The 12,077-nt window shown below is 35.5% G+C and overlaps 1 protein-coding gene across 2 annotated transcripts in view; it reads right to left on the minus strand.

Annotated features, from left to right (window-relative positions):
- Positions 1-12,077, minus strand: part of COL28A1 (collagen type XXVIII alpha 1 chain) — a 59,636-nt gene that overhangs the window by 41,766 nt on the left and 5,793 nt on the right. For both annotated transcript variants that reach the window (XM_050971329.1, XM_018909441.3), the window contains 4 exons: positions 11,920-11,946; positions 10,767-10,811; positions 8,140-8,184; positions 7,802-7,855 (listed from right to left, as the gene is read on the minus strand). In XM_050971329.1, the coding sequence (XP_050827286.1) occupies positions 7,802-7,855; positions 8,140-8,184; positions 10,767-10,811; positions 11,920-11,946 (171 nt within the window). The remainder of the gene's footprint in view (positions 1-7,801; positions 7,856-8,139; positions 8,185-10,766; positions 10,812-11,919; positions 11,947-12,077) is intronic.

Raw genomic sequence — 12,077 nt, forward strand, 5'->3', positions numbered from 1 at the left:
TCCACAGACTTTTCTTGATAGAAAGATGGGTATTTAGAAATGAAGCAGTGCTAAAGCTTGCAACATTGCACTCAAGGTTCTTGCCATTACGATGCACACACAGTATGACTGTTGTTCCTACTGCTATCCTTGACTGCAGCTCCTTCTTCTCATTCTCTCTTCTGTATTCTGTGTTTCTAACAAAGCCAACACAGCCACATAGTTACTATTTTTTTTTTACCAAAATGTGTTTGTTTTGTGGGAAGGTGTTAATTTTTTGGGATTGAAACTTTTATTTACTTATAAATGCTATATGCTGAGTTCCGCAATCTTTCAATGAGAATTTTGCACTTGAGAAGTCAATAGAAGTGTAAAAATTACATTTCCTCACAAAATCAATCAGTTTTTAATTAGCCAAAGAATGAAGAAATGGATGCAGAAATGGAAAGATACAGCAGAGGTAAATAAACAGACTATTCTTAAAGCTTAATTTCTGATAACTATGCACTTGTAGTGCTACTGCTGCAGCTTTAGATCTAGAATAACATGGAACTTGATGCCCAGACTTAAATTCATTCCACTACAGAACAGTATAATAATTTGGAAATAGCTAGGAAATTTACAACTTATTAAAAATGCAAGATTTGCTGGCACATGTTCATAACCTAATAAATCAATAGAGCACCAGGAAAAGTTATGTCTTAAAAGGCACAAACAAAACTGCTATCACTCCGTGGAATAGCATATCTTCACATAGGACACTGATAGGGTGTTAACAACATTGATATTGTGTTAATGTGGATTGTGCATGCAACTATTGCAAAAATACAGAACAAAGCTAAAAAGTTTGACTGTCTTCCTAGGCAGAATTTATTGCTTGGGTTTCCTAATAATATTTTCATGAAACCTTTGGACCAGAGTCACAATTCAGTTCATCTGTATATAGATTACCATAAATAATGCAATTTTTACTAATATAAAGCCAATTGAAAATTTACCAGTTGTCCTCATACCTGTGTTTTCCTGATGTGTTCATTTGAAACTGATCAAACAACAACAAAAATTTCTCAAAGAACCTATCTTCTATGCTTCCTACAGCTTGACGCCTATGAAGTTTTGCCTTTCAGCCCATAGGCTTCCTTGCCTCAGCACCAACTCTGGCTTCAGTACCATTCTACTTGACAAGCCACATTAACAGGTTCAGCCCCATGCTGCTTCAGGGCCTGAAGACAGTTTAGGGTGGACAGGGATGGATATACCCACTGCAAGAGGTACCAGAGAGAGAAAGGAACAGGCTCAGGCTGCTGTAAGGCAAGGCAGTCTGCTAAGTATTAGCTGCTCCAATTCACAATCCTTGTTTCTTCAATGGAGAAGACAGACTGAAATTTCTGTCATGCCAGGATGTGGCATGGTCCACAGAATGAATCAAAAAAATATGTTAAGTTGAAAATATATTTTTAAAAATATCCATCAGGTAAAAAAAAATACTTCAGCTGTACACAGCACCACTATGCCCTAGGCATGGCAAATGCCATTTAGCACATTGCCTCCAGCTGATAAAACAAAACCTCTGAAATGGTGTCGGAACTTGTTGCATGCTGAAAAATGGTATTTGATAAATACAGGCTCATCTTTCAGCTGAAACAATAAGCCAACTCTCTTTATTGTGCTTGGAAAGTACTCTCCAATTTTTTTCCCTGTCACCCAAAAGGACATTGCATTTCCTGTCTATGCTGACAGTCCCTGACAGAATTTCCCAAGGACAGTTACTCTGAGGGATGCTTCCTATCACAAATAATTCTTTGCAAGTTCACCCACATGACAGAGCCATGCATTGAATGCAGATGGGAGTCCTGCTGAAGTTAATATTTTTCCAAAAAGCTCTATTCTTTAACCATGATAAAAACATTACAGTGTTTTCCCTCCAATGACTGGTGTCATGTGCCTTACAAGAGCAGCTGCTGTAGGTATGGTACTGGTAGGTGCTGGAGTAGGGAGAGTAAGAAGCCTTGTGACAAAAGTCATGCAGGGTAATATGAAAATATTGTTCTGTGAAACACTTTTTTATGGATATAAGAGGATACCTGAATATTGGAGGAGAAAGAAACTCAACCTTCTAGCAGACAACATGCAAAACTTGGAAACCTAAATGATTCAGTCTGTTTTAAAGACAGAATGTTTCAAACTTCAAATGACTAATAACAAATCTGGATATTATCTTCTGTGGTCTTGGTGCAACAGGTAATGTGGAATTTATGAAAACCATGAAGTTCTGGCGATAATATCACATTATATCTACATCTAAAAAGAAAATTTTGCTCTTCCAAAAAGATTTTTGGTAATAATTGTCTTCATTTAATGCTTTGCTGACATTCTTTCTTCTCTCTTTATTGTGATTTTCGTTCAACTGGCATGTAATATCATCTTGAGCAATGGGAAGAAAAATTACACTTGATTTGGGCTTAATATTTCTACATATTGAAATTGTACCATTTTAAGCCTAGAACATACCAAACAGTCTAACCCAAAAAACTCACCATCCATCCCCCCCTCCGCCACCAAGTGTTCATTATGTAAGGATGAGTTCCAGCTAGGGCTAGTATAAATTATTTGTTTCCTTCTCAGAAAGCCTATACATACTGTAAGGAACAAAACCACACTGTAATTCAGTCTACAATGTGATAGGGATTAAGCAACAGTAATAAAAAAACTTTCAAATTTAATGATTTTATCTTTAAAGTAAACATTGGCAACAACAATGCAAATAGATTTATATATTTTAACAGATATTATGGATATTTTGTATTTCTTAGTTGAGATATCTAGGAACTAAACTTTTTCATAGGAAAATTGGACTTTTTCCCAGTCTTCTGGGAAAGCTGCAACTTGCCACATAAGTGAGGAAAGAATTCATATGTCATCAGAGAAGAAGCAGATCCCTTAGCAGCTTGTTCTGGGAAATGTATTCAGGAAAATATGCAACGATGGATTTTTTACAGAATTGTCCTGGGATGATTCTATGGGAAAACAGCTTTGAATATCCACATTCAAACTTAACCCTTTCCTTAGAAGTTTGAATATATGTCTGTTCATAAAACTTTAGCCTTTAATTGAAAATCTTACTATGCAAATCAAATTTTCCAGGGAGGAACATCACAGAACATCATTCTCAGTCTTCCCATGAATATATTATGATTTCTAGAAACATGAACTTTATCTCTAGTAGCTGGTTCAAGAGTTTAAATAAACCCAAGTTCAATTCTGAAATAGTAACCATAAGTACTCCCTGCTCATCACTTTTTTATGAGTGGAACATAGGTCATAAACAGATTTCATGCCTCAATTTTATAGTATGTAACCATATAATTCCGTTTGTAATTTATTCACTGAAATTTGTCACTATTATTGTCCTCACTAAAAAAAAAATCTTCAAAAATTACCTTGACTTTACTCTTATGGAACCTTACAGGTGCTTTAGCATAGAATAAATTGCTGTTGGCTTGTATTTTTGCAATAAATATTAGTTAAGCATCTGAAAATAAATTAAAAACAGACCAAAAAAATGTCAACTAGTCTGAGTAAATCAATAGATATATGCATGTCTAAAAGAATTTTTTTATCCAACACTGAGAATACTAGGGGTTCCCAATTTAGCTTTGTAAAATGCTATATTGATGACTAGAACTCTGTTTTCCAAAACAGTCATGGTGATTCTCTTTCTTTTCTGGAGAGGAAATCAAGATTAATTAAGTCCTTTTGTCTTAGAATGTTGGATTTTTCTGGGGTTGTATTGCTATTGAAGGGCAAAGCTGTATTTTAGTGAGAGCACAAAAATATGTTGGTAAATCCAGCAAAAGACATGAAGTAACCTGTTCAGATGCTTTTGAATTGTATTAACCAACTGAGCTAAGAGATATGTAGAACCTAAGTTGGAAAATGACAGAAATCAGACTACTGGGAAAGTCAGATAACAAATGGGATTCTCCCTGGATAATTTTTATGGTCATTGCTGCTTATGATAGGCTATATTACATTAACAGAGCAGAACCAATTGTAGCATGGCTTTTCTCTTTGCCAACTTTCTGTTTCTTCTATTTTTAGTATTTTACTAAGTGAGATAGTGTCCTCTGTGTTTTGGAAATCGTTAAATCATCCAGCAAATCATATAGTGGGCCACCCTTGAATTCTTAGTGAGACAAGAAACACAAAATCTGAGTTCCCTGCTCATATAAGCTGCAGTACGACAAGAGTTGAGTGTCTTTACCTTAGATCCAGGGTTATAAATTGGTGTTCTGCAAATTCAATTGTCTCTGCATGAATTTTTTCCTATTGGTTTTCTTTGTAATTATCTTTAAGTTTTATATCTTATCTATATCAATATAGATACTATGTGATGGCTGATGAAGTTGAAGAGCGCCTTAAAGTGAAGCAAATGTCTAAGAAAATAAAAAGTACAAGTGTGAATAGTATTTCTTTCGGTATTTCAAGTTTGGTGAAAGAAAAAAGAGCATAGACTTTGGCTTTAAAAATAGTTTTCTTTGATAAATTTAGCATATTTGACAACAGGAAGTCAGTAACCCAGGAAACAAGCAGAAGAATCTTTGTTCTTTGCTCAGGATTTGCTCTGAAAAGAGGATCAAGTTGTCTAGTTCAGACCACAGGAGACACACAGTGAAAATTGCCAGTTCCCAATTCCTAACTCTGCTTGAGTGAAGTTCCCTATAACCCTCTAAAGTTTTTCTCTTTAAGTCATTAAATAGTGTGTTGCAAGTTTACTGTTAACATATGATCTGTGAACAGTCTAGTATTGGTTAAATGGACATGTATTTAGTCAGGTAAATTAGTAATAATAATAATAATAATAATAATAATGCTTTTATGGTTTTTAAAATAAAAATGGAGATCAAATGTCTCATTTTAAACACCTCAGCCTCTTTATGGATAATGTTTTTTATGGTAATAAGGTTATTTAGGTAGTTTTGAGATGCTAGATCTTTGCAGAATTGCAAGTAAGAGGAAAAAATTTTAAAATTTGCATAATGGCAAAACCTGGTTCTGGTTAATTCCACACTGAAATGCCTTCTGGACAGGATACAGGTTGTTCATCATATTTTCATTTGGTTTGAAAAGAAGGTGGAAGTAAAGTGATGAAATTTGCTTGTATATTAAAGAAGTTATTAAAGGTAAGGATTGATTACAAAGAGCATTGGAATGACTAAGAGGTTAAGGATGTGATTCAGCTCCATATGACCACTCCTAAACTTTCATGTCTATATGGGAACAGGTTGGCTGAGTTCTTGTCAGTGGAAAGCTGTTCAGTGCAGGCACTGTGACTTAGAGAGCTTCAACTCACTACTGACAATAAAATAAAGCAGTATCATTAGAGGGAAAGACTTGTGCAGTCAGTGAAACTTCACACTGAGAATAAGAAAATGCATATGAATAACAGAAGTAAAGAATGAGAAGTTCCTTTAAGTAATTTCTTGGATAATGTTTCTGGACACCATGCTACCTTGCTTCAGACAAGTCAAATTGAATTAGTTGAAGGTGCAATGCCACCAAGCCCCTCCTGCTGGTAGCTTCCAGAGCCAGTGTCACCCAGACAGCACCCAGATGACACTGTCCCCACCTGTGTCTGCCACCTGGCATAGCAAAGGGAGAGGATTCATCCCTAGCCATAATCCACATTACAGAGGTGTGGGATGCACTGAGGCAGCCAGCTACATGGGTGGACTGTATACCCCCCAACTGAGACCCAAACTAGCTGAGCTTGATCTGGAGTTTGTATTTTGAGGAACTGAATCTGTTCTTTCAAACCTCAACATGGCCCAGTAACAAAGAATAAAAGTTCAGCAGCCGTGTTCTGTGTTATGTCACACCAGTACCAATGACACCAAGAGGAAGTCACCAGTTCAATTAAAAAAGCAGAAAGCATTAGAATGGAAAGGCCAAGGAGCAGCACTAAGAATAGATTTATTTATTTTATCCAAGGCTATTATAAATACCTGCCACTTTTCAGAGATATTGTATTATGTGTCATGAAAACTAATTTTAAAAGAGGATTTAATAATCCTTCTGTGAGGACAAAAAATATTGGAAAGACTGCTATGTGTCTGAACCAAAAAAGGCCTTGACCTTTACTAGCTGAATGGCTGTTTATTAATCTGAAAACAACCACTGATTATCTGTACTGATCATTAAAACATTTTTCACTCATCTCAAATAAGCTCCAAAATGCCAAAGGTTAGCTTTGGCATTAGGTATGGACAAGAGAAAACCCTTAAACATACATATAATTCTTCCACACTCTTTAAGTATAATTATCTAAGTGTATTAGCTAAACTTGTCTGGCAGTATTTTTATAAATATATACATTTGAGCATAGAGGAATCTTGACTTCAGACTTTAAACAGCAGGCTGGGGAGTTGAAAGCTGATAAGAGAGGGAAGTTTCTTATTCTTACTGAAAATCTACAGCTAAAGCCTAACAACAGACCATAAATATTGTATCCATAGATGGATTCTAGAGAAAGATGTAGTTATTTTACAGCCATGAAAATATGTGAAGGGACTGACAGGAGGACAGACAAGATTCAACAGATATGGTTTTGTATATAACAGAAGTTTCTGGTTCTACTGTCTTGGACTCATCAGTGTGAAACGACAGATTAAAAAATTACTGTCATTTGCTGTGCTGAAGTTAGAGAGAGACATGATTTTTCCACCACATGGATGAATAGCTTCTTTCAAACTCCATCCTATTTCTTTTTCCACTTCTGAAGTACTCTTCAGCGGCTTTCCCAATCAGACATTTTTTTGAGAAGATGAAGAAATGAGAAGTATGAAAAAGCATTTTTCAGGAGGAGGAAAATCATGATAGATGACAATATTCCAAAGTTTTTATAATAAATGTTTCCCATATCTAAATTTATTCCTGTGAATTTTCTAATTAAATTGTTGCCTAAGAAACAAAACATGAGTGTTTATATAGTGCATCTCTTACAAAGCAGCTTTGCATGAATTAATTTGTCCTGTATAATTTAGATCGTTAGCCAGGTGATCAATGATCCTGTCATAAAAAGTCTTTGTATCAAACTGATAAATGGAAGATCTTTCTGTACAGAACATTGATGTTAATAATTCTCCCATGGGCAAGACAACCATATTCACATACAGCAATTTCCCAAAGTTTTGCAAAACAGAAAACTTCCTAAATTAATCACACACTTTATCCAGCTGATTTTGCTTGACAAGGTGTAGTCATTAACTCTAAATGATCCATTTTAAATATCACTAAGGCATTGTCATAAAATCTCATACCTTGACCAATTTCAAAGTTGTTCTGAGTTTATACAGCACACAAGCAAGTAAAAATTATTATAAATAATCAGTCTGAAGGTTTTAACCTTCATCTAGAAATATTTAAAATCTTTAAACACAGTCATTGTAAGCAAAAATATTCTAGAAGGAAAGCTTGCCAAGTGATGGTAAAAGTCAAGACATGTTCAGGTGATTGAAATTTTGACATAAATGTGGCGGCTCTAGGGAGGTCCTATGTTGCATTCTATTGTGGATGTTCTTGGAGAAATGTTCTTACAAAATGTTCTTGGAGACCCAGATAAGAAAGTGGGTGCATGTACCAACAATACCAAGCCTTCATCACATGAAGGGGCACCACCCATGTGGGGACATTATTGCTGTGCAAATAACACCAGAAGTGAAAAAGCTACTGACAGTAGACTATAAAGGTTCTATAGAATTTCTGCATCCTCTCTCCCTATATAAATAACATATTCAATTACACATACACAACTACATCTTACCTTGTTTCCTTGGATGCCTTTTGGGCCTTGCTGACCTGGATCTCCCCTGATACCCTACAAAGAGTCAAAGCAAAGAATGAGCTGCCTTTGAAGACACATATAAATGTTTTCCCCTGAATGGAGTACATTATAATATAGCACAATTCCAAGCTCTAAAGGTCAAGAGTTTTCTGCATCATACCCTGTGAAGTGCCCAATACATTGAATATTGTTAACATTTAAAAACCAGTGCCAGCAGAAAAACACGGCCATTTTTCACAGAATTAACAGGTTGTAAGCAGAAGAAACTTACAGAATATAATCTTTCCTTTTTATTTGGTAGCTTTTAGTTTCCTTACCTGAGGTCCCCGAGGTCCTGTAGGGCCCACAGAGCCCTGCAAACCCTGAGGAAAAATTAGATCCAATTATCAGATTAAAAGAAAATTTCAATCTGCTTTCAAATGTCAAGCACTTGACATGAACATGTAATGGCTCAAATCTCTGTTCAAGCACTTTCTAGAGACTTTATCTTCTCACCAGAGTACTGCTGCTCTCATACTGTGTTCAGTAATTGCTTGTTACATTCCCCCCTCACTATTTGGTTAAAACGCTTTTCAAATACAACAAACATAGTGAATGTCTAATTAACATCTTAGTTATTTGATTAAGAAGTTTTTATTGGATACAGTTTATAAAATTTAATTCCTAGAAGCATATTAGATACAGAAGTCTTGATAAAAATGCTGCAATGTCTATACCAGAATAACTTCAGATAACTTTGTCTCACCAACTCAAACTGCTGATGAATCAGATGAATCACTTGCCTGGCAGAATCACACTAATAGTTCACAAAATCCATTGAAAATGCATCCAAAAAGTTTTAAATGCCATTTTAATAGATTTAAAATGTTCTTTTATTCCACTAGGTGTGGTTTCTCCATTTGATGAGTTCTTACCAGTCACCACCACTGCAGATTATTCAAAAATCTTCCTCCTTCACTGCTTTTTTCTAGTCACCAAAATGCATATTCTACAGAATTTCACTTCCACTTGAGTCAATACTCAGTTATAATTTATTTTTAAAGCAAAAAACAGTTTTGAGAAAATTTACTGGTTTTTAATTTCTCTTTTCTTTAATGAGTAACATCTCTACGGGCATTGGCAATGGCAGCCTGCCGCATTTTTCAAGACATTGCACATTTTAAACTCCTAATAGCCTTGCCAAATTTAGCAGTGATACCTATGCAGACACTCCATCAACTGCCCACCGTAGAGATTCAGAGTCAGAAATTTTAAACAGTTCTTTGCTCCCTGGCCTTTGCTCCCAGGGCAAGCAGCAGCCACCAGAGAGAGAGAGAAGCCCACTCTGCTCCAGCCCATTTCCAGCCCAAGTATACAAGAAATAGATGCTACAAACAGTGATATGGTGACACAATAATGGCTACTTGGGTAGCATACAAGTGTATGCATCAGTTTGATTTCAAAGCCAAACAGAAACTGTCTGAATTTCAAGCCTGAGCAGCACTTGAAAAAGCTCTGTACACACTACTAAAACTACTGGATTCCGTCCATTTTCAAATTGGACTCCCAATCATGCTTCAATATCCACCACCCCAGTTAAAGATCAATCTCAGAATACTGAATTTGCTTCTCATACAATTGGCTATTGTGTTCTGTGTCTGATTTTGTCTAGCCTAGAACACTTTCTTTAAAAATAAAGCCATAACTTTGTTCTGTCTTCAGGATTTGTGAATGTGAAGGTGGGAATTCTGGAACTGACTGATCCCAATTGAGGACATTTTTTTCAGCACTGTCTTCAACATAAATGAAGCAAGCAGATTTTTGGCAGCCCTGGCATGTTTTCTATATCAGATTTCTTGGCTGCTTTGATTATATTTTTTGCCAGCTTCTGAACAGCTTCCTTTTACCTCAGTAGATGCTTCACATAATGTCATGCTATTTCTCACATGCCTGGATAAAAAAGGTATGATCTTTCTTTATTCCTCTGAGAGATGTGGCTCCCTCCTTTTCCATTGATATGTCAAACTTTTCTGATTCACTGAAGTCTGAAATTTGCTGCTATTTTGAACCACAGTATCCCACAAGATATTCTCAGTCTTTAGATTTTCATTACTGTATAATGCCTTTTTTTCTTTGCAATAAATACTTCTGAAATGAATATTTATTAATTCCTATTTGAAATTAATCATAATATTGCAGCTTCCAGGAAATCAAAAACTTTTTAAGGTGGTCTTTGATAAAGGTAAACATAATACGGGTGTTAAAAGAGAAGAAATGTGCTTTAATAGAAGGACAAGTGCAATCTAATTGGTAGTTCTTAGCTATTTGAGCCATAAATCAGTGGTTTGCATGACTCATACAAATCTGCTTGTAGGAACTCAAGATTCATGATTATCTCACTTAGCAGTCCATTATCCTTCCATTTTTCAGAATGTAAATAAACCAGGTAAAAATCTGTATTCACTTGCAACACTACTGCACTCCAGGTTAAAAAGAAAGGAGAACTGGATAGAAGTGTGAATTCATATCAGCACAGATGGGCATGCAGACATGAGAGCTGTTCATTTTGGGTAAGAACCTGCTTTATTGCAAAATATATTCAAACTGAAATTAAACTTAATTAAAAGTTAAAATAAACTTTTAATAAAAAAAGTTATAGGAAATAAACTGGGTGCTCTCTGCAAGATGCTCAGTCCTGTGTAAGCAAGGCTTGGCAGTGGTCAGGACAGCTTCTGTTTTAGGTAAGGATCTGTATTTCTTAGGCAAAATGGAAAAAAAGAATGTGGTGAACAGTTGGTTCAGTTCTTACAAATTTTTCTTCTACTATGAATGTATCTCTACCACCAGGGAATTATAAGGTATTCCAAATTTACAATAGCCTTTTTAAACTGTCTTTATGCATATGTTCCATGATTTTCTGGTATCTTCATCAACATGAAACAGTTCAAATAAAAATTATACTTACTATTTCTCCTTTTGGTCCTGGGGCTCCACATTCTCCTCTTTCACCCTTTATAAGAAATCAGAGGGTTCACAGCTAAACAAGATGATTTGATTATGCTACAGGCATTAAAGACCCTGCAGGCAGTAGCACAAGACGTTTAGTTGACTCTGAGGACCTGGAAGTGGCATCATTATTTATGGTCTGTAGAAGATAAGATCTGTTCTACTCAAGATAGGTCGTTCCTGAAAATGCCTGCAAAACATCCAGCTTATATCGGAGGATAATACATTTAATATCTAATAAGTTTTGCTGCAGTTTTCCACCTCACTGCACTGTCTCCAGAGATCCTTTCCATGCTCTGATTTCATTACTGTGGTGTCTGAGACTTTCCTGAGTAACAATTCTGAGATTGCAGATATGGAATGAAGAAAGAATTAGGTCTTTCCCTGATGATTTAACATATCTGTAGACACATGAAAAGTAGACCTATGAGTCTACTGTTCCCATTTTCATGAAATCTTATTACAAAATTGACTGAAGCATTTTACTAATGAATGCTAAGATTCATAGAGGCACTGCTTTTACTAACAATGTGGAGATATAAGTGTCAAATGAAGAAAAGTCAAAATGGAATTATCTCTGTTTCATTTTTGACTATGACGGTCCACTTTGCAATTCATCTCTAGAATCCTCCAAGTCACTGAAATGCATAGTTTTTTTATCTTCTTGGAGAGACTATATTGAAAAGTTTCTTGATTGAGCATTAGCCCTTGCAAATTATAAATAGGTTAAAAGCAAACTTCATTGTGGTAATTTTTTTTCAAAAGCTGATGGCTGTCACATTGTTTGCAGTAAGCATTTTCTCTTTCTTTCTACTTAACCTCTTATTCAACCCACAACTTCCTTTTCCTTCCAAAAACTGTTTTTCTGGTCATTGACACTTTTCTTTTTGTTATCTTTAGATTACAGTCTTTGATTTTGTGGGGTTTTTGTTTTTATTTCCAGCATTCCAGTCTCAAGAGCACTTGCATAAATTTTGAATTTACTTCTGGGAATTGCATCAGGATCTTTCATGACAAAAAGACAAGACAAGCTCTTTTTTCCATTCTTTCACATACACTGTCAGCAAGTGACAATTTATTTTCAGACTACTTCTACTCTATAAAAAACTTACCTTGTCTCCTTTGTAGCCAGGAGCTCCCTATTCAAAAATTGAAAAAAGGAAAAAATCATAATAGAGAAAGCAAAGGCCTAACATACTGCTAATTTAAGTAGAAAAAGCCCCAATCCCCCCCATAGTAAAGAACTATGTTTCAGAAGTTTATTCATGAC

The sequence above is a fragment of the Serinus canaria genome, chromosome 2 (assembly GCF_022539315.1).
Source record: "Serinus canaria isolate serCan28SL12 chromosome 2, serCan2020, whole genome shotgun sequence".
NCBI classification, from domain to species: domain Eukaryota; kingdom Metazoa; phylum Chordata; class Aves; order Passeriformes; family Fringillidae; genus Serinus; species Serinus canaria.